The sequence below is a fragment of the Protopterus annectens genome, chromosome 7.part0 (genome assembly GCF_019279795.1).
Source record: "Protopterus annectens isolate FY-2018-M chromosome 7.part0, PAN1.0, whole genome shotgun sequence".
In the NCBI taxonomy this organism is placed as follows: domain Eukaryota; kingdom Metazoa; phylum Chordata; order Ceratodontiformes; family Protopteridae; genus Protopterus; species Protopterus annectens.
In genome coordinates, this window is record NC_056739.1 from 470,336,257 (window position 1) to 470,360,098 (window position 23,842).

Below are 23,842 nucleotides of genomic sequence, written 5' to 3' on the forward strand. Positions count from 1 at the left end.
CATTGCAATGACCACAGGGTAAAGTACCTTGCCCCTGCATAGTTTTACATTTCAGTGTCTCAGTAGGATATTTAAATCTATTATGTACTAAAATGTCTTTTAAATTTCTGCCTCTCCGGAATGAAATACCTAAAGACCTAGAAATTAAATTCTTCAGGTCCACAGATTTAAACAAAAAATTCCAGTAGTGTTTCACAATCTCAATTAAAACACCACTGAATACAGTATAAGTAGAAACAAAGTAAACTAATATTTTCTCTTGATCTATAACATCTTTCTTATATCCCTCTACTATATGGTTATAAGTACCAACTCTATGTTGTTCATTAATAACCTTATCTATAGCTGTTTGAATACAATGTTCATTATAGCCCCTTGATCTAAACATCCTACTTGTAACATTAATTTCTTTATAGAAGTCTTTGTCAGTATTACATAGCCGTCTCAGTCTCAGACATTCCCCATAAGGTAAAGAAACTAAAGTGTGAGCTGAATGACAGCTAGTTCCCATCAAATACTTATTGCTATCAGCAAACTTCCTATGCACAGACATCCGTAAAACATTGCTATCCTCCAAAATAAGATGTATATCCAAAAAAGTTATATCTTTACCCACCTGTATGCCATCAAAAGATAGTCCAAATCTGTTATTTTGCATAACTTCTATAAACTGGCCAACATAAGACATCCCACCTTTACAAATAAAAACAAGGTCATCTATAAAACGAAAATAATTAACTACATAATTAAAAAAAAAATCTATACGATACAAACATTCTAGCTCATACAAGCCCATCATCAAGTTGGCATATATGGGGGCAAAAGATGCCCCCATAGCAGTACCCTTAATTTGTTTGTATATTTGTTTATTAAACATAAAAAAGTTATACAAAATTCCAATATTTCAATAATATAATGTGTTACTGGACTATCACCCAAAAAATATTTTACTGCTTCTAGTCCAAACTGACACTGAATATTAGTATAGAGACTAACAACATCAACACTTATAAAAAACATATCTTCACTCCATTGTATTTTGGATAATTTGTCTAAAAAATCAAAACAATCCCTAATATAACTTGGCAATTTCATTACATAAGGAAGTAAATATTCATGCAAGAATGTCCCAATGTTAGATAAAAAATACTTTTGGGCAGATACGATAGGCCTACCAGGTGGATCAACATCATTTTTATGAATTTTTGGAAGACAGTAAAATAAAGCCAACTCACTATCATCAGTATTAAACTTTTTATCTTTATCATTTTGTGAAAAATATTTTAACCTCACTCCTTTATGTATAAGGGTGTCAAAATCATGTATAGCCTTAGTGTATTAATTTATATTACTTTTAACATAAGTATTATTATCATCCAAATGTAACATACACATTTTATAATATTGTACAACATTCATAACTACTATCTTTCCACCTTTGTCAGATGGTTTAATAATAAGATGTTCATTACTCGCTAATACCTGTAATTCATTCCACTCCTTCTTACTCAAATTATATACTAACTCATGCTTATATTGCATAAAGTCATGAAAAGCATTTTCTACAGCAAAATTCAACATTTGAGAAAAACACTTTATATATTCATGTTGATATGGGGGAATGAAATCACTTTTGCTCATAATTTTATCAGTTTTTAACAAACTATAAGCATTACTGTCACTTACCTAATCAAAACATTCCTCAGGGTCAGATAAACAGGAATAAAAACTATCTTCCAAACTATCAGATTCTAACAAAGTACCATCACACCCCTTATTCTGTTTGTTAGCAAAAAAATATATCAAATGTATCTTCCTACACAATTTAAAAACATCACATTTAAGTTCATGTAACCGAGGCAACACCGTAGGTATACATTTAAGACCATAATTAAGAACTTTCATTTGTTCTTTAGACAAAGACACACCAGAAATATTATGTACAATGGAGATATTGTCACACTTAGAAACAATAGTTGCATCAGTTGTTTCAACCACATTACTATAACCAGTAAACAAAGAGCCATCATAAATATCTTGTACAGCATTAATAACAGTCACATTAGTACCATTTATTTATCTTGTTGCCGTTAAAGTTATGTCCCTCTCGGTTGCCAAAGTTGCCAGACTGAAATCTCCCTCTTTTCCATTCATTCTGTTCTTCCTGAAACTGCTGGTTCCCTCTCCGAAAATCAGTAGTTAATCTAGAGGGATTTTGAGCCGCTGGTAATGCTGGAACTTGTTCTCCTTCACCAACGCCATTAGAAGAAAAACCCAAAACATCTGACGCAAACAACATGCTCCTAGAAGGTGCTGGTGATTTCTTAAAGGGACCAGAGCCTTTATTTCAATGGAAATGTGTTGGTAAGTGCCATAAAAAGGCATGATTAGTTTCATAGTCCTTTAAGTCTCTTTTCAATTTTGTACATTTCCGATCAATCAGTTCTTTTTCGTATTTACCTAAACCAGTATTGATGTCCGCTAAAAACTTATCAAACTGCATAGATGAAAGCCTTTTTGATAAATCATTGTAGGCAGCTCTAATGTCTTCCTTAAGTTTATTTTGTTTCACCCAATCTCGTTCTAATAGAATGGAAATCCATTCTAAGGTGCAACGGTGAGCTGCCAATAACCACTTCTTAGAAAATTGCACATCCATTTCATCAGACATATCAAAAGGTGTAGAGGGACTTTTAAAAGCTCTTAGTCCCCTGGGTGTAATGTCCAAATCAACATATCTTTGCAAGCTTAACAAGTTAAAATATACAGCAGTCTCTTTATGCAGCAACTGTTCCAACTTACTCATTAGAGCGCTCGATTCACCCGAAGGGAACCAGACTGTCCCACAGAAGCAAATGGATCATTCACTCTAGAATTTCTTGCTTGTTCAAGCCTCTCAAAAAAATGTGGAGTTGAAGAAACACCCGCTGAAGCAAAAGTATTAGCAGCTATAGAACCAGCCATGCCTGCAACATTCTGGTGCATTACAAAACTGTCCATGGTTTTTTGACTACCATCCAGAGTATCATCCCTTAAAAGTCTAGGGATCCCAAACGACGATTCATTTGCCATAAAAAACTGATACTGAACATTATATCAACCAAAAGAAAATAAAAACTGAAGACCACAGACGAAAAATCCACTATATACACTCAATTTATTGTACCTCTAGCGCTTTGGCAAATGCCTTCAAGAAGTATAAAACATCACATAACCAACACAGTTTAAATACCCTAATACATCAAGGAATTAAACAATCAACATTAATCAATTAATCAATAAACATTAAGAAACCTCATCAAATTAAAAGCCTCCAGTTACATTCTACATTCAGACCCTGAGGAAATAAAGTGTCATATTTCAAAATGAAAATACTTTTTTATACAACAACTTCTTTTTATACAGATGATCAGAAAATACACCTTTATCAATATGTTCTAAGACTTTTTCAGTTTTTATTTTCTTTTGGTTGGTATAATAAGGATATGGTTACTGTCAGCTACCTGTCAGGTGCCAGGATCCGCCACATAACCCACGCACTTAGGTCACTCCGCAACAAGTACAAATATAACTCTGTCATTGTCCATGCTGGTGTGAACGACCTGAGATGTACCTCCCAGGACTACATGAAAAGAGACATGGAGGAGCTCTCTGATCTTGTAGCCCAGGCAGGTATGACCCTAGCCCTGAGTAGCATTCTGCCATCACCCAGAATGATGCCACAGTACAAGGACAAAATGATTGACTTCAACAATTGGCTAAGCTTCTGATGCCATTCTAAAGGGATACAGTATCTGTCTGCCTGGGATGACATGGTCGACAGACCAGGATGCTTTGCCAGAGATGGCCTGCACCTGTCATCCCTGAGATTCTGGATACTGGCTAAGGTTCTTGCCACCCCTATAGTGCCTTTTTTAGGCAAGGTTCAAATGACAAATTCACCACCATAACAGGAACAGGCAAGCAAAAACTGAGGGTGATGCTACTCAATGCTAGAAGTCTAAATCTTAAAATGCACTCACTTGAGGCACTCCTTATAATGGATAACATCGATATCTGTGCAGTGACTGGGACCTGGTTCAAGGCTCCAGAGAGCACCCCTGCACTACCAGGCTATAACTCATACCACACTTTTCGGCCATGTAACCTGGACTGGAACACCAAAGGCGGAGGTGTGTCCATATTCATTAAGGATATCCACACCTCTAGGCTAGTTGCTCGGCATAATGCAGCCGAGGTTATCCAAGTGCAACTAACTCTGGGCAAAACTGCAATCCAAATTGCAGCTTGCTGCAAATCACCCACCATGCCCCAGGATTCCCACTCCTCTTTTCTTGATGTACTGAAAAATATTAGGGTTCAACTAAACACCCTAATAATGGGTGATTTAAACTACCCCACCATTAACTGGGAAAACTACTCATGTACCAACTCCTTTGCTCAATGCTTTCTGGAATTCATAAACTCCAATGCCCTGGATCAACTTATCCACATCCCCACCAGGGGCAACAATATCCTAGATCTAGTCATTAGCAACATGAGTGATCGATGTTCCACACCTGAAGTCAACGCCTCATTGGTCCGATCCAACCATAAGCTAATTACCCTAGATATCCACATCCTGCCCCCACCCCCATTAAGGAAACCATGGTAAAAATTTCTCCAAAGCCAACTTCATGCTTCTTAGGACAGAAGTGGTGAACTTCATGACACCCATGCAGATGGACAATGCAGTTACGACTACTGAATCCTACATAATTGGACTTTATAAGCATTTACATGAGTGCATGGATCATGCTATCCCAAACAGAACCAAGATGCTTTCCTCCAAAAAAAGGAAGCCAATCTGATGGTCCCCTACCATAAACAAACTGTACAACAGAAGAAAGAAACTGTTGCAAAAGGGAGTAAAATCCCATGAGTGGAGGAGCTCCCTGGTTAACCTCAATAAGAAGCTGCAATCCCTGATAAAATCCTCCAAAGCTAGTTATGAAAACAAAATCGCCACTGATTCTAAAGACAGCCACAAAGCATTCTATAGCTATGTCAAGATTCTCAATGGCAACACTCAGATCTGCTCTGAGTTACAGCACAATGGCACTAAATCTATAGACCCAGTTGATATTGCCAACATCCTGGCAGATAGGTTCAGTGCTAACTTTACCCCCCTCTCACCCCCTAAAGAGCCCATCTCTATACTGGAAGAATGCAAAGTTCCTGTAATTACAGCTGCACAGGTAAAAACCACACTCTCCAAAGCCAATAACACAGCATCCATGGGACCAGACAACATCCCAGGCTGCGTTCTACATGAACTACAGAATGAACTAGCTAAGTACCATGTTCAATCATAGCCTCACCTCAGGCTTTGTGCCTGCTGAATGGTGCACAGCGATGGTTATCCCACTCCACAAGGGGGGAGCCAGCACAGATCCCGGGAACTAATGCCCCCTTAGCCTGATGAGCCTGGTCTGCAAGGCCATGGAACATATCATCATGGAACTTATAAACAAAGACATTGGTAGTTTCCAAACTCTGGACCCCACCCAGTTCGGGTTTGTAAAAGGCAGATCATGTCTCCTAAACCTAATAGACTTCTTTGAAGCAGTCACCAAAGCCGTAGACAAGAGTAAGGTGGTCCACACAGCCTATCTAGATCTTGCCAAGGCTTTCGACACCACCCCCCACTCTGGAATTATAGATAAACTCACTAAACTAAGTATAAATCCCTATGTCACAAGATGGGTTGCCAACTGGCTCACTGACAGAACCCACACTGTGAAAGTAGCAGACTCCAAATCCGACTTCAGACCAATGACAAGTGGAGTACCACAGGGTTCAGTCCTGGGTCCTCTCCTGTTTGGTATCTACTTCTCTGAATTACAGGCTAACACAGAAGGTCTTTGGCTAACAAAGTTCGCAGATGACTGCAAACTAGGAGCAATAATCGAAACTCCTAACGATGTGGACATCATACAAAAGGGCCTCACTGAGACAGATGCCTGGTGTCAAAGCCATGGCCTTAAGCTCAATGCTAAAAAGTGCATTGTCATCCCCTTTGGTAAAAACTTTGTACCCATGAACTACAACATAGGCAGTAGTATACTTAACACCGAAAGTGTGATAAGAGACCTTGGGACACAGGTGGACAGTAATCTCTCCTTTGATAATCACATCACCACAATAGTCAGGAAATCCTTCTATATGGCACACCTCATCACAAAAGGTTTCTCATCCAGAAAAAAAGAGGTCATTGTTCCCCTCTACTCATCACTCATTAGCCCCATTATAGAGTACAACACCCCTTTTGGTATGTACCTCACAAGACATCTACAACAGCTGGAAAGGCCGAAGAAATACCTCACAAAGAGGATTACCAGTCTCAAACAGATGCCCTATGCAGACCGTCTAAAAAAACTCCAGCTTTACTCCATCGCATATCGTCTACTCAGAGGTGATCTCTGCCTAACATACAAAGCTATGTCAAACCCAGAGCTGTTGGACATGCTCCACTTAAAGAAATCCCAATCCCTCCAAGCTACACACTCTAGGGACCTAAACCTTGTCACCACAATAAACAGGACGTGCTGGAGGGATATATTTCTGCCCCAGAGACTTCCCATACTCTGGAATAAACTACCTATCTATATCAAACAAAGCTCCTCATTAGCACTCTTCAAGAAAAATCTTCATGATTGGATGAGAAATAGGAAATTCATCCCGGGGATCACCTCTGTGGCTCTGCTCGACAGTGACACAGGAAAATAATTTTCTTGGGTGGCAAAAGCCAGGGTACCTTTTTGGCTGGGCTTGTATAGGCCCCAGGGCCGATAGCCTAGTACCTACCTATGAACCTATGATGTTTTGAGTTGTAGGTGATGATTTTACTTCCAGCTACTTCATACTCTGCAGTAAATCACTTCAAGGTGTGCTGGACATCACAGTCTCTTGTGTTACATAGAACAGCATCACCTGCAAAAATCAAAATTGCAACCCAGTCTTCACAAACCTGAAAGGTTTCTCTCCTAGTCTAGAGCCAGCTTTCAGAAGAGACCATATGCAGGTATAGGAATGCTCACATTTCCCTGTGCAGGTACAATTTATTTGGAGTTTATGCCAATAAATGAGAGGGTCACCTCAATGTGACTGAGAGTAGCATATCCTTAACATCTTTTCAGAAAATGTGGTCTTCTCAGAGACCATAACTCTGAAATTTAAAAGGGTATCATCTCTAGATTCTGTAGCTCTGGTGGTAGATATCAAAACTCATGTGTGAAATGATGGAGCTACCTGTAGGTGTGTGACTGGAAAGAAAGAAAGAGTTGATTGATCTAAACTATTGTGGTGAATTCTTGTTGGACTTCAGTGTTAGTTATGGACTGTACATAATAGACTATATGCTCATCTACAAGGGTGATTGTGTGCAGGTGGTATTAGAGCTGCTTGGGCCACAGGATTGGGCCACAGAAACATGACCAACTTTGAAGTCATGTCTTCAGATTTGGGGCCATAGTTTGGGACAGTGGGTGATAAGATGATCTGAGTTGGGAAATAATCATCATTTGGTGGAGAGATGGATCAAATGGAGGAATGCAATTAAACAGACTCTTGAAATCCAAATGTGTAGTGAGGGTATCCTAGGAACACCTCCCTGAAGCTTCTGTGTGGAATGAGTCCATGCACCATCTTCTAAATAGCATTTATAATCTGGGTACAGAGATCAGTGATGGGTTTACAAGAATCAGTGATAAAACATTAGCCTTGTTTGGCCTGTCTTGCAGTTACCCTAAGACTTACTAGTTGACATAACCAGTGAGGGAAGTTGACAGGTTAAAGAAAGAGGTCTTCTGGTTTGCATGCACTGTGCTTCTTGAGTTGGGATCTTTTCCCTGGATGCTCTGTGTGTAAACCATTGAAAAAGTTAATACAAGTAGATAACTTGGTGAATGTTTTTCATAAAAAAAGGGAAAAAGTGTCAGAAATTTGGGAGAAGGCAATAAAGACAATAAAAAGACCTGATCAGAGTAAGACCCATTTTAATGGACTGGTGGATAAAGCATACATGCAGAATCTATGGTAGTATGATGATGTTTTGTAAGAAGAAGAAAAAAGTGATTTGTTGGAACAGTTGAAAGATAAGATTCTAGAATAGAATGGTTTTACTAAAGACTGTGAAATGCTGGCCAATATCAGCTGAGTATTTGATTTAATATGAGAGGGAGGGAGAGAGATAAAGCGAGAGGAAGAGAATGATAGAGAAAGTGCTGTAGAAACTGTGACAAGTGGGTATAAATTGGTACTGGTTGGAGGACAGTTGTTTGTGATGGATTAGAATTATTCAACAGTCATATTAAGAAACCATTCATGATTTGTCTGTGGAATGAGGGAGTGAGAGGACTGAGGTTTAAGCTGCAGTTCACCATTTCCTGCATCATTAAAACTTACTGAAAAGGAAAATTATCAATGCCTTAAAATCATGATGAGGCATTTGAGATAATAAGAATTCTCGAAGAGACTTTCATAACTAAGCATGCAATAAATGTCAAAGATGATTGAGTTGAAAAGCCTATTTTAACATGAAACATCACCTGGTTTGCAAAAGTGACTTCTGGTACAAGAAGATTGGACAGACTGAAAAGCATGACATGAACTAGATGGTTGAGGGAAATAAATGATTACAAATTTTGCAGTAATAAGTAAAATTGGACAACAGGAAGGTACATATTGGTAGGTTCCAGCTGAAGGCAAAACATTATTTATAATGTTTTCTTTATTAAGTTTATCATAAAGGTGAACATTTCTTAGAAGATGACTGAAATGGAAACTTGCATAATGTAATAGACTGGTCACGGATGGACAAAAAAGGGGTAGATGACAGTAAGTCTCATTTAGATGATATAAAATTTATTTAAATTCTGTTCGTTGTTGAATGTGCTATAAAGGCAAATTTTTTTGCTGCCAATTGATCACCATTTGGTTGTAAGTTGGAGTACATGGCCAGGGAAGTGCCTGGACTATCAAGGAGACCCAGACTAATGATGAGGGTATTCTGGGAACATCTAACAGATGTTTCTATGCAAGATGATTTCAGCTTCCAGCTCGAAAAGAGCTTCTCCTATATCCTGTAGGTTTGGGGAAAAGTAGTCTGAATGGATCCTATTCAAAACTTCAGTAGCTGAAGAGGTCATAAAGAGGTGTGGCCAGAAGGTGGATGAGGATTGTATAGTGACAATCCTAGGAGCCAATGGTAGGCATCAGACCCGTGGAAGCTCTTACTTTAAGAAAAGAAGCCTAGTTAGTAGGGATGTAGTGGATTGTGAGTTTGAACATTAGGCACTGAAAACTCAGAAATGCAGATGCTCTAGCAGTTATTGAAATGAAGACCTTAGTGTGTATGAGGAGCTTGGTGAAGCCATTGGAGAAAGATTTTCAGATGGCTTCAAAAAATTCTGGTAACACATCAAATGGCTCAGGATGGATGGCTGGGGCATTGCCATAGCTGTTTCCACCAAAACTGGAGCAACCCTGTACCAGATACGAACACTGATGAAAGCTGCAACACTCTCAGGAACTACCAAATCCAATGTATATGAGAAGGCAATACTAGAAGTAACTTGTGAGAGTGGGTCCATTTCTGCTGATGTGGTCACTATGATAATTAAACAACTCTGCACCGGTTCAGGCTACATGAGTGAATGAACTCTAGGAAAAAATGCTGAAAGCACTTGATGTTGTTGAGATATTGTGATTAACGTTCCTTTTCAATATTGCCTAGGAAGCAAAGAAAGTACCTCTAAATTGGCAACCTGGAGTGGTGGTCCCCATTTTCAAAAAAGCAGTACAAAAGTGTCTGTTCAAGTTATAGCAAGATCAGACTCTTCAGTGTCTTTGAGGATACAGATGCTAGAGTTATCTGACTTGTCAACGACTAACTAGTTTACAGATAAATGGATCTAATATTGCATTTGGCTTTTACTCTATTACACTTGTTTCACAGAAACAAGCTTCACACATGCTTCAAAGTCTGAAGAGCAATGGATCAATATTTTTCGTCCCAAAGAGTAAAGACAGGCTACTCCCCAATACCAACCTTTACAATGTTTTTCATTCTGTTATTGGTTAAGGAAGACTAAAAGGTATCTCATCTGTCAATCAGTGTGAAACCTACTTGCACCTGATACTTTGCTGACAATGACAAACCACAGGCCATATGTTTTTTCCCATGGTCTTTCTCAGATCCCTAGGAGGTCCTACTCCACCTTATAGAAACAGGGAAGTATATGATTTTTCAGATTGTGTTGCAAGTATTTACATTAAGCATTTTTAGATCTAAATGCTAGATGCAGCACAACTGACCTATTGTTTGCAGTGCGACAGATAGTTGAGAAGACTCTAGAGATGAGGAAAGAGTTCAACTGGGCATACCTAGACTTGAAGAAAGCATATGACAAGGTCCCAAGGAAGCTGAGCTGGGCAGTACTGTGGTGGTTCGAATTCCCAGAAACATTGGTAGAATTAGTGCAGCCTATATAAAAGGACCCAATGACTCAAGTACGAAGTGTTCAGCCTCACAGATGGGCTATATACAATATATATACATACATTATATATAGTGCAGCCTATATACAAGGACCCAATGACTCAAGTACGAAGTGTTCAGCCTCACAGATGGGCTCCCAGTGGGAGTGAGGTATACACCAGAGTTCAGCTCTGAGCCCATTGCTATTCATACTGGTGATGGACTACATTAGCAAACAGGTTGGAAGGGACAGATCAGTGAAGTTGCTGTATGCGAATGATGCGGCATTACAGGCAGACTCTGAACAATAACTCCAGCAAAGTATAGAGCAATGGAATGCAAACCTGAAGGCACATGGGATGAAACTAAGCACAGATAAGACAGTGGTAATGGCAGCAAACTGGGGAAATCAGAAGATGTTGAGAATTGAGATAGAAGGGAAGACAGTGGAACAGGTAAACAGCTTTAAGTATCTGGGAGGGGTGGTTGAGGAGAAGAAGTCTGAATGAAGAGGACAAAGCTAGAATCAGAGGGGCTGCAGCCAACTAGCATAGAGTGTCAGGTATAGTCTATGATAGAAGAATGCCAAAGAAGCTGAAAAGTAAGGTGTCCAAGACAGTGGTGGGAGCAGTACTACTGTATGGTACAGAAACCTGGGCAGTAAAGGCAGAGCAGATGAAGAAGGTAAAGGCGATGGAAATGAAGTGCCTGAGAAGGGTGGTAGGATGCACTCTGTGGGACAGATGAAGAAATGAGGACATAAGAACAGACAAGAAGGTAGGTCCAATTGCAGAAAAGTTCAAAGAGAACAGATTATGGTGGTTTGGACATGTGCAGAAAATCAGAAGACAGTCTGGTGAAGAAGATTTGGGACAAAGAGGAAGAAGGTAAAAAGAAATGAGGACATCCAGCAAAGAGGTGGATGGATTGTGTGAAAGAAGATCTGCGACAGTCAGGCATGAGTGTCGAAGAAGGCAGGAGTGTGGCATTGAATCGAGAGAGATGGAGACAGTTAGCACAATTCCCCGACCCCATGTAGAAAATGGGGGAAAAAAGGGGGCTGATGATGATGATAATGATTTTTATATCTAAAGAAGGCTTTATACTCAAATTGCTCATTTTTTAATATAAAGAAGCCATTATACACTTGACAAAAGCACTCATTCCCCCATTTTCTTCTTTATTGTTACTGAACTTTATCTTTACTCTTAAGTGCATAGACTTTAGTAGCTATATGAGTAACACTGCTTAGCTAGTCTTCAATAAAGATGAAAAGGTTATTAGGGAGAAAATGGCTCCGTTGATTCGTTGATTGCTTTAAAAGATTCCAGCTGTGCCACGGCCAAGATTTTCTTTTTAATTTTGATTTTTAACTATACATCACTTCTGTTCTTTGTTTAGATACTTTCATATAATTTATATATATATATATATATATATATATATATATATATATATATATATATATATATGTAAATATATATGGGTCTACCTGACAAGGTCGACAAGCCACAACATCGACAACCAGTTTACCGACACCACATAACCGACAGTTCAAAAACACGAAACCTCACATGCCCGACAACGAAATCACTGACACCACATAACCGACAGTTCACAAACACGAAACCTCACATGCCCAACACACCATAATAACGACAATCAACAAACAAAATAAATCCCCTGTCCAAAAAGCACACACACAACACAAGCACACCAAAATCCTTACAAACCCACACTAAACCTCACATACACAACTATCTACAACCTTAACCCAAACCCTAACCCTAAGGTCCGTCACTATCACACACTTACCTAACCCGCGCCCTAACCCTAACTCACTTAACCCACCCCTAACCCAAAGACTATCACTACCGCACACTTACCTAACCCGCGCCCTAACCCTAACTCACTTAACCCACCCCTAACCCAAAGACTATCACTACTGCACACTTACCTAACCCGCGCCCTAACCCTAACTCACTTAACCCACCCCTATCCCTACAGACCGTCAATATCGCACACTTACCTTACTCGCACCCTAACGTCCGTCACTACCGCATACTTACACAGCCTTTTCCCATGTCGGTGTTCTCAGCGTCGGTGTTTTCATCCGTCGGTCTTCTCAGTTGTCGATCTTCTGGCGTTGGTGTTCTCAGTGTCGGCGTGCTGAGCTGTCGACGTTGTCAGGCGGACCCATATATATATATATATATATATATATATATATATATATATATATATATATATATATGTATACACACATATGGGTATATCGTGTATGACTGCCCTAATATAACTGTAAAACACCGACAAAATAACGATTTCCTGTCTTGATATTAAAACTGAAATCCCCTATAATACTAGCCTCAAATTTGTCTGAAAAGTGACAGTGCTATGGGAAAGTTTTAAAGACCTTACAGTGTAGAGTTATGGTGGGGGGAAGGGACAGCATTAGGGTTAGCACCCATTACTAAGGAGGGCAGGGGGGCTCCACCTGCCCCTTTCCCTAACCCTAACCCTACACCTTAAGGTCATTAAAATCTTCCTGTAACACTGTCACTACACAAGACAGACTCATTAACAAACACACACAAACAATGCTACATCAATCCTCTAACCTCACCTAACCTAACCCTTGCCCTTACCCTAAAATACACAAACATATACACAAACACACAACATCCATCCTTCACAAACCTCTGACCTTAAGACTAACTCACATACACAAACACACCCACACACACACACACACACACACACACACACACACACACACACACACACACACACACACACACACACACACACACACACACATTCTCACTCTCTCAACCCCACTTACCTGTATCACCATTCCGTACTATCAACATATCCACCAGTCAATCATCCACCCCTTTGACATAAAATCACACCCCTACATTTTTCAAACAAACACACATTTCTTTAGATGCAGGGGAGCTATATATATATATATATATATATATATATATATATATATATATATATATATATATATAGATAGATAGATATCTGTGTGTGTGTATGGGATTTACTTTTGTTTATCGAAACTTGTCAATTCAAAAACATTTTCGTGAATACCAGTTCACTGAACAGGTAAAATAAAAAACTTAAAAATAAAATATTGCAAAGGCAGTTTTGCAGTGGGGGCAAGCCCCACTGCACCCCCTACACCCCCACTACTTTATATATACTAACTCCAAGATCGCACTATAGTGGGGAAAGAGGTATATTCCCTTATCCCCAATGTAGCGTGCTTCAGTGCTGCAGTGTTTCTTTTTTTTTGTCTGACCAGTTCGGTGAACCAGTATTTGTGAAAGTGCGCTTTCATTGAAGTATAAGCTGGGAGCCATTATTAACTCCCCAAGTGATGCAGACATCCTACAGAAAGGCCTCACTGAGACCAATGATTGGTGTTGAAACCATGGCCTTAAGCTTAATGCCAAAAAATGCAGCGTCATCCCCTTTGGGAAAAACTCAGTTCTCACTAATTACCACATTGAAGGGAGCCCACTGAACAATGAAGGCGTTATAAGAGATCTGGGGACACAGGCTAACAGCACCCTCTCCTTCAACCCCCACAATGTCACTGTGGTCAGAAAGTCCTTCTATGTGACACATCTCATTACCAAGGGTTTTGCATCCAGGAAGAAAGAGGTCATCATCTCTCGCTACTCTTCCCTCATTAGGTCAATCATCAAGTATAATGCCCCATTTGGCATGTACCTCACTAGACACATGCAACAGCTGGAAAGGCCACAAGAGTACTTCATGAAGAGGATCCAAGGCCTTAAACACATGTCGTACACAGACAGACTCAAAAATCTCCAGCTATTCTCTGTCTCATATCGTCTACTAAGAGACGATCTCTGCTTGACTTACAAAGCCATGTCTGACCCAGCTCTGTTAGAAATGCTACATCTAAATAAATCCCAATCCCTCTGCACCACATGCTCCAGAGACCTCAACCTCATTACCACAATCAACAGAACATACCAGGAATAGGTTCATAACCCAGAGACTGCCCATGCTCTGGAATAGACTTCCCATACATGTCAAGCAGAGCACCTAACTGGCCCTCTTCAAGAGAAATCTTGATGAGTGGATGGGAAATAGAAAGTTCAACCTGGGGTTCACTGCAGTGGCTCTACTTAATAGAGATACTGGGAACTAATGTCGGATGGCACGATGTCAGGGCACGTCTATGGGCTAGGCTTGTAAAGGCTCCAGGGCCATTAGCCTAGTACACACCTATGAACCTATGAACCTAAGTGCACTTTTGCATAATTGGGATCGTTGTCACCTCACCGCAAGATGTTGTCCCATTCGATTCTCAGCTAGAACGTCTTCTGTGTGGAGGCATGCGTGAATGGGCGTGCCTTCGTTGAAGATTGTGCGTCAGGGCTGGTAACTCGGCACGTAAAAATACACTACCAAACATTAGCGGACCGGAGTTCCGCTGTGGCGACCCCTAACTGGGATAAACCGAAAGACACAACAACTTTTGTTTTTCAAAATGATGAGTTTTGAAAAACAAAAGTAGACCCATATATAAATATATATATATAGACATACACAGAAAAAAAACTCCATCCCTCTTCCAACAATGGGCAATCAATCCATCCTTCATCATCTGCCATCCAATAGTAAATCTCAGGTCACTTTCTTAATGAAGATTTGCGAGATAGAGACAGCTTTAGCCCCCCCCCCCCCAAAAAAAAAAAAAAAAAAAAAAAAACTAGAAGAGTGTAAGGAGCTATGGGTAGGAAAGTGTGGCATATTTTGGATATTCTTCTATTTTGCTGGCATGATTACAGGGCCTACATCTATTCCATCTAATTCCTTCCTAAAAGCAGCTTGCAGAGGAGGTGTTACTGTTTCATTGAAAGCTCTCATCATCACTTTGTTCTGGATATGACATAATCGTGTACTACTAGGAACACTAATTCTTTGGCTAGTCATTATCAAATCAGCTCCCTTAACTGTATCAACAGAATGTTATGACTGAAATGGTTAAAGCTTTATATACTAAAAAAATCTACCAGCTACTCCACATTGCTCAACTGATAAGTGTTGCCTTCTGTTGTGGTGCATTTTAGAGATTCTTGGTTCATAGAAAAGCCATAGTACAACTAGTTACATTGATTGAAGTTATCTGGCTGTTTGGACAAATACCAATGGAAAATTTGTAAGTGGTAGATAGATAAATAGATAGCTAGATAGATAGATAGATAGATAGATAGATAGATAGATAGATAGATAGATAGAAAGACAGATAGATAAATAGATATTTTGAGATAAGCAGAGTGGGCCACAAGGTTCTATTTTCAGCCATAAAAGAAGAAGCATGCACACAAAAATTCTGTAACATTACTGAAGAAAACAGAAACAATTAAAATGCACATTAGACACAATATAGTAGTAAATGAAGCAAGTACAACATTAAGCAGCTGCAGCAAAGTATTTCATTAAACTGACCTTAGAAATAGAAAGATCAATGACAATATACCCCATACTTGAAAAAATATCTTAAAGCATATGACACTAAATTATAAATAAAAAGTCATCCAAATGCTAATTAAGCAGCAATATAAGAAATTAAGTTATATTATTTTTAGCAATACATTGTTAAATGCATGCCCCATATGATACTCCCAAGCATGCTTAAGAGCAGCCCAGATATGATAGAAAGAATGGAATTTTATCAATGAGCAAGAAGTGTGTTTTGCTAAAATGAAAATTGAATGCAGTATGTATTTATTTAATATCACTTAAAAGTAATATAAAAAAGAAGAACATTCTGAAATGCCCTTGTTCTTCTTTACATTCACACATTTTAGAAATAATCAGCTCTTTATATATCATCTTTGAAAATGTATTCTAGTTGTTTTATAAAAATCTAATGCATGTTTAGGATATACAGTAAAATTGCAATGTGACAGTGTAGCAATAGTGTCAGTATTTGTAGCTAGCATGTATTTAATATAACTACAGTAAACAAATGCTATAATAAATATCTGTATAAAATAAAATAAACATAAATTTCCAAAATATACCTTGATAAAGAGATAATTTAGAAATAGGGTGGCTCCATAACAGCTTTTAATTTTTTAATGTAATCAGGTCATGATTTCTTTAACCCAGCCACTTTGGATGCAAATCCAGCTGCTGGTCATGCACAAACCAATGCATTTCTTAGTGCCAGTCCCAAGCAGCCCGGATAAATGTGGAGGGTTATGTCAGAAAGGGCATCAAAAGTAAAACATTTGCCAAAAGAAATATGCGGACAACAATACAGATTTCCATACCAGATTGGTCGAAACCTGGATTAACAACAATCACCACCAGTGTCGTTAGCTGGTGGAAATTTGGTTACTGTTAGCTGAAGAAGAAGGAGGAGAAGAGCGGGAAGGAATGCCTGAAGGCAGGAAGAGAAGAGGGAGGTTAGGAGTATGGTAGTGAGGGTAGGAACTTAGAATGTTGGCAGTATGACTGGTATAGGGAGAGGGATAGCTGATATGATGTCGAGAAGGAAGGTTGATATGCTGCACGTGCAAGAGACCAGATGGAAGGGGATTAAGGCCAGGTGTATTGGAGGTGGGTTCAAATTGTTGTATCATGGTGTTGATGGGAGTAAAAAAATGGGGTAAGGGTAATCCTGAAGGAACAGTTTGAAAAGAGTGTTTTGGAGGTGAAAAGAGTGTTGGATAGAGTAATGTTTATGAAGCTGGAAATCAATGGTGTGATGATTAATGTTGTTAGTGCATAAACTCTGCAGTTTGGGTGTTCAATAGATGAGAAAGAAAAATTTTGGAGTGAGTTGGATGAAGTGGTGGTGAGTGTACCCAAGGGTGAGAGAGTGGTGATTGGAACAGATTTCAATGGACATGTTGGTGAAGGGAACAGAGGAGATGAGGAAGTGATGGGTAGGTATGGTGTTAAGGAGAGGAATGCAGAAGGTCAGATGGTGGTGAATTTTGTGAAAAGGATGGACATGGCTGTGGTTAATACATATTTTATGAAGAAGGCAGAACATAGGGTGATGTACAAGAGTGAAGAAAGATGGACACAGTTGTATTATATCCTATGCAGGAGGGGCAGTCTGAAGGAGAGTGGAGACTGAAAAGTGGTGACAGGGGAAAGTGTAGTTTGGCAGCATAGAATGGTGGTCTGTAGGATGATGCTGGTGATCAAGAAGAGGTGGAGGAGGAGTGTGAGGGCAGTGCCAAGGATCAAATGGTGGAAGTTGAAAATGGGTGATTGTGAGATGGAGTTCAGGGAAGAGTTACCAAATAGCTGGGTAACTACAGCAGAGCTGGTAAGGGAGACAGCTAGAAAGGTGCTTGTTGTGACATCTGGACAGAGGAAAGAGGACAAGGAGACCTGGTGGTGGAATGAGGAAGTACAGGAGAGTATACAGAGAAATAGGTTAATGAAGAAGAAGTGGGATTGTCAGAGACATGAAGAAAGTAGACAGGAGTATAAGGAGATGATTCAGATGATGAACAGAGAGGTTGTGAAGGCTATGGATAAGGTGTATGGAGAGTGTATGAAAGGTTGGACACTATGGAGGGAGAAAAGATCCTGTAACAATTGGCTAGAGAGAAGGACCAAGCTGGGAAAGATGTGCAGCAGGTAAGGGTGATAAAGGATAATGAGAGAAATGTACTCACAAGCAAGGAGAGTGTGTTGAGCAGATGGAAAGAGTATGAGGGGCTGATAAATGAAGATAATGAGAGAGAGAAGGTTGGATGATGTGGGAATAATGAATCTGGAAGTGCAATGGATTAGAAAGGAGGAAGTAAGGACAGGAATGAAGAATGGAAAGGCTGTTGGTCCAGATGACATACTTGTGGAAGCATGGAGGTGTTTAGGAGAGATGGCATTGGAACATTTAACCAGATTGTTTAATGAAATCTTGGAAAGTGAGAGGATGCCTGAGGAGTGGAGAAGAAGAGTTTTGATACTGATTTTTAAGAATAATGGTGATGTACAGAGCTGTAGTAACTACAGAGGGATAAAACTGATCAGTCGCAGCATGAAGTTAGGGAAAGAGTAGTTGAAGCTAGCCTAGGCTAAGAAGGGAGGTGATGATTAGTGAGCAGCAGTATGGTTTCATGCTGGGAAAGAGCACTACAGATGCAATGTTTTCTCTGAGGGTGTTGATGGAGAAGTATAGAGAAGGTCAGAAGGAGTTGCATTATGTCTTTGTGGACCTAGAGAAAGGACATGACAGGGTGCCTAGAGAGGAGTTGTTTTACTGAATGAGGAAGTCAGGAGTGACAGAGAAGTATGTAGGAGTGGTTCAGGATATGTATGAGGGTAGTGTGACAGTGGTGAAGTCTGCAGTAAGAGTGAAGGGTGCATTTAAGGTGGAGATGAGATTACTTCAAAGATCAGCTCTGAGCCCTTTCTTATTTGAAATGGTGATGGATAGGATGACAGATGAGATCAGACAGGAGTCCCTGTGGACTAAAATGTTTGCAGATGACATTGTGATCTGTAATGAGAGTAGGGAAAAGGTTGAGGAGACCCTGGAGAGGTGGAGATATGCTCTAGAGAGGAGAAGAATGAAGGTCAGCAGCACTAAGACAGAATATATGTGTGTGAATGAGAGGGAGGATAGAGGAATGGTGAGGATGCAGGGAGTAGAGTTGGCGAAGGTGGATGTGTTTAAGTACTTGGGATCAACAATTCAGAGTAATGGTGAGTGTGGAAGAGAGGTGAAGAATAGAGTACAGGCAGGGTGGAGTGGTTGGAGTAGAGTGTCCAGAGTGATTTGTAAAAGACTGTTACCAGTAAGAGTGAAAGGGAAGGCATACAAGAGAGTAGTGATACCAGCTATGTTATATGGGTTGGAGATGGTGGCATTGACAAAAAGGCAGGAGTCAGAGCTGGAGGTGGCAGAGTTAAAGATGTTATGATTTACATTGGGTGTGGCAAGGATGGATGGGATTAGGAATCAGTATATTAGAGGCTGGACGGTTTGGAGACAAAGCCAGTGAGGCAAGATTGTGTTGGTTTGGATATGTGCTGAGGAGGGATGCTGGCTATATTGGGAAAAGGATGCTAAGGATGGAGCCAGGTAAGAGGAAAAGAGGAAGGCCTAAGATAAGGTTTATGGATGTGGTGAGAGACGACATGCAGGTGGTTGGTATGACAGAACAAGATGAAGAGTATGGAAGAAATGGAAACAGATGATCTGCTGTGGTGACTCCTAATGGGAACAGCTGAAAAAAGAAGAAGAGTAATCAGATCGTGACTTCTGATGGCAGTCAAATGCAAATGTTGCTTTAGTTCTTCTTATAATAATTTATCTTAGTCTCTAGTTCTATTGAGTGTAGAGGTATCTGCAGTGCCAGGAATTTAAGGAGCCCTTCACAACCCTTACTATGGGTAGAAAGAATTTACAACATTATAGTGTACAGAAGCATTTAAATGTTTTAATAAATGGGAATAAACACTCTTTTAGCCTCCCATATAAAATATATGTTGATAAGGGCATGTACGTAAACACACACGCGCACACACACACACACACACACACACACACACACACACACACACACACACACACACACACACACTCATTCCCATACACAGTAGGTTTACATGCTGAGAATGTCAAGTAGTTTTGAACCTTGAATGCTTGCACTCAGAATGTCAAATGCTGACATTATTGAATGCCTGAATCTGCTCCCATTCAGAATCCATGTTAGCACTTGGTTCTTCTAGGACTGGAGTGGTAGGTAGTCTCGATATTTGGTGTTTTCTTTTTCTGCACATGTTGGCATTAGGCATTCTGAATTTTGGTGCATGGTTTTGGATTTTGCTGTAGACGACATTCCTGGTCTTGAGCATATAATAATAAACCCATGCATTTTGGGGCTAGAACTTATCAAAGGCAGTTGATAAGATTAACATGGTGAAAATATGATCCACTATAGCTACTGCTTAGATTCCCAGAGTAATAAAAATATTGTTGCAAATGATGTTCTTATTATTACTGAACTTAGGTTTTTATCCATCATATTTCTGGAATCATTTGCCGGTAGGAGTACTAAAATTGATAGTTACATGTTGAATGAGATCACATTTGGCTCATAAACCTGCCCTTTGATAACCTGCAAGGAAATGGCCAGTGCTGTTAAAACAATATAGAATCCTACAGGTACTGGTCCAGATGGACTAAATTGCTTCTTTTTATCTAATGATATTAATAATATACTCCCTTGCTTGCAGTTTTTTATTTCAAGAAACCTTAATAACAATTTTTCCCAAAGATTTGGAAGGAGGCAGTAGTGGCACCTATGCTCAATGGGGGTTCACCAACTGAAACTGACAACTATCATCCCATAAATTTGACATGTCTGATATGAATTTCTGACACATACTTTAATTCTAAGTAATGATATATACCAATATTGGAATACTGGAGGGAGGTCTTGTGCTTAGCTAATGTACTTAACTTGGAGCTTTTCTCCCTGGGCCTCCACTGAAAATGGAAATGTATCCAGTCAGACTATCCCAGTCAACATATGTAAAATAAAATAAATAAAATCATTTTAGCAGGTGATCTGATTAGATCAAGAACTCGTGGATGATGAGGTATGCTTAGATCTGGAAAAGGCCTTCAGTTCAGTCCCTCATTATGAGATCTTGAGAATTATGTGGAAAACATAGGGTGAAAAGATATATACAGATAGATAATTTATTGTCTAGTAAATAAAAAATGTATTGTCAAAATCAGGGTGGCACTATTATATGCAAATTAAATGGTTGCAAGGATACACAGGGATTGGTTTTGGGCCCTTTTGTTGCCATCTTTATGACAGACTTTCCCTGGCAAGCAATGTACTGGTTATTAAATTTGCAAACAACACAAAGGTTGAATCAGTAATTATTAATCTTAAGGATCAGCACTTTTTGTAGAGCTTTTGCATAATTTGGATTTTTTATCTAAGCCTAAAAAGTATAGAGCTCAATGAAAAAAAATAATTGAATAATATGATATTAAACATGGTTAATAGAACAAAAGACCTAGGAAGTAGGATAGATACACATTTGTCTTTTGAAGCACATTGGATGGAAGTTGTCAGGAAATGCTGCAGTATTATTAAATATATATTACAATCTCTTACCAGTAAAGAAAGTGCAGTTGTGTAAGCTTATCATAACACTGGACTGCAGTAGCCTTACTAGTATGGATTATATTCTGCATAGGATATAACAGCTGTCCAGCTTCCAAAGCTTCAGGGCAACTTCCACATGCCCAAACCATCAGTCATCTCGAGATAAGTGCAAAAAATCTGGACAAAACCTAAAATAATGGGGATACAAAGGCCCAAAAATAGGGACATATTTTAAATGTTGTTCTAATAAACTTAGAAAGTTGCTAGAATAACAGGATTTATGTTCACATTCATTTTCTGAAGGATATGAATTTGAAAATCAAATGTATTTCATTATTTAATGACTTCAGTCCTAAGTGATTTGCCTGAAAAACACATTTTTATGAGAACGAGGTCTAAAATATGAATCAAAAATCTGGACATGCTGTGAAAATCTGGACATTTGAGATTTATAACCATAACGTGCAGACCATGTATGTTTTTATTTGGGAGATACATACTGGTCATGACATCATACAATATCTCTCCCAATTAGCTTTGATGAAAAATTAGAATCAAGTACAATTTATAACCTGTGGCACTGTATTTTTGATATACACATTGTACAGGAATGACTTAATGGCTTATGCACAGTAAAGTTAAAACCCTAGTATAATGTTTATAGCATTTAAATATCTAGTATAATGTTTCCTGTTACTGCTCAGCAATATGTAACGTTTACTGTATTTGTTTTCTTTTTTGAGTCTGAATTGGCTTTTCAGAGCAGTACCAAACAGACTGCAGAGAAACAGCTTTGCTTTTCTAGAGTATATAATTATAAATATATAAATTATATATTATAAATTATCTATGGCATATTTATCCAGTCCTGATTCAGTTGTGTTTTCTTTTCCCCCTAGATGCTGTGAACTGCCTGAAATGTTCAGAGGATTTCTGGTCCAATGACAAGCGTGATATGTGCATTTCAAAAAGCCTAGAGTACCTGTCCTTTGAAGACCCTGTTGGAGCATTACTAGTTGTTTGCTCAAGCATACTAAGTTTGTTGACAGTTTCCATCCTCTACATTTTCATTAAGTTCAAGGACACTCCAATAGTCAAGGCTAACAATCGTGAACTCAGCTACTTTCTGCTACTGTCTCTTACACTTTGCTTCCTTTGTTCTTTTTTATTTATTGGCCAGCCCCTGAATCTGAACTGCATGTTTCGTCAAGCAGTTTTTGGTTTGACATTTTCTCTTTGTGTATCATGCATTTTAGCCAAGACTGTCACTGTGGTGATTGCCTTTAGTGCCACAAAGCCAGACAGCAGGTTAAAAAATTGGGTAGGATCCAGGGTATCCACTTCTATTGTCATCTTTGGAGCACTTATTCAGGTAATTATATGTCTTGTTTGGTTGTGTCTTTCTGCACCATTCCCGGAATTAAACAGGACTTCAAAAGATGGTAAGATAATCATTGAGTGTAATGAAGGTTCAGTGTTTGCCTTTTGGACAATGCTGGGATACTTAGGTTTGCTGGCAGCTGCCTCCTTTGTGGTTGCCTTCTTAGCAAGAAACTTACCTGGTAGCTTCAATGAGGCTAAGTACATTACCTTTAGCATGCTTGTGTTTGTCATTGTGTGGCTGTCATTTATACCTGCATACCTGAGCACCAGGGGGAAGTACATGGTGGCTGTGGAAGTTTTTGCCATCTTGGCTTCTAGTGCTGGAATGTTGGGTTGTATATTCTTACCCAAATGTTACATCATAATACTGAGGCCAGAACTGAACACCAGGGGATGTATGGTAGGGAAAGGTGAAGCAAAGCCATAGCATATAATAATTGATTTATAGCTTTATTTTTTTAAATAATTTAAAAAGTGCTTCTAGTTTATCCCTGAGATTTTTTCTTTAGAGTACACTATTGTATACTCAAATATGGTTCAATGTGGGGTTGACTTCATCGGCTGCAGTCTGTGATCTAGGACAATTTTTGCAAAGAACAGTAATAGAAAGCAGTAGTGAGTGCCACTCACAGCTGATAGAAAACTTTCCTGACTGGGTCTGCTATCATCAAATTGAAAAGGATGTACTGCTGACTCTGCAGCAAGCAGTGTTTTAATACACATGGGATAGACTAGTGTTTTTGTTCTGACAGCATTGTAAAAGTATTTTTTTATCATCCGGGCTACA

The 23,842-nt window shown here is 39.2% G+C and overlaps 1 protein-coding gene across 1 annotated transcript in view; it reads left to right on the forward strand.

The window, feature by feature from the left end:
* The window catches only part of LOC122805987 (vomeronasal type-2 receptor 26-like), a 225,022-nt gene extending 201,540 nt beyond the window's left edge, over positions 1 to 23,482 (forward strand). The window contains exon 3 of the mRNA XM_044076225.1: positions 22,572 to 23,482. Within this exon, the coding sequence (XP_043932160.1) occupies positions 22,572 to 23,482 (911 nt within the window). The remainder of the gene's footprint in view (positions 1 to 22,571) is intronic.
* The last annotated feature ends 360 nt before the right edge of the window (positions 23,483 to 23,842 follow it).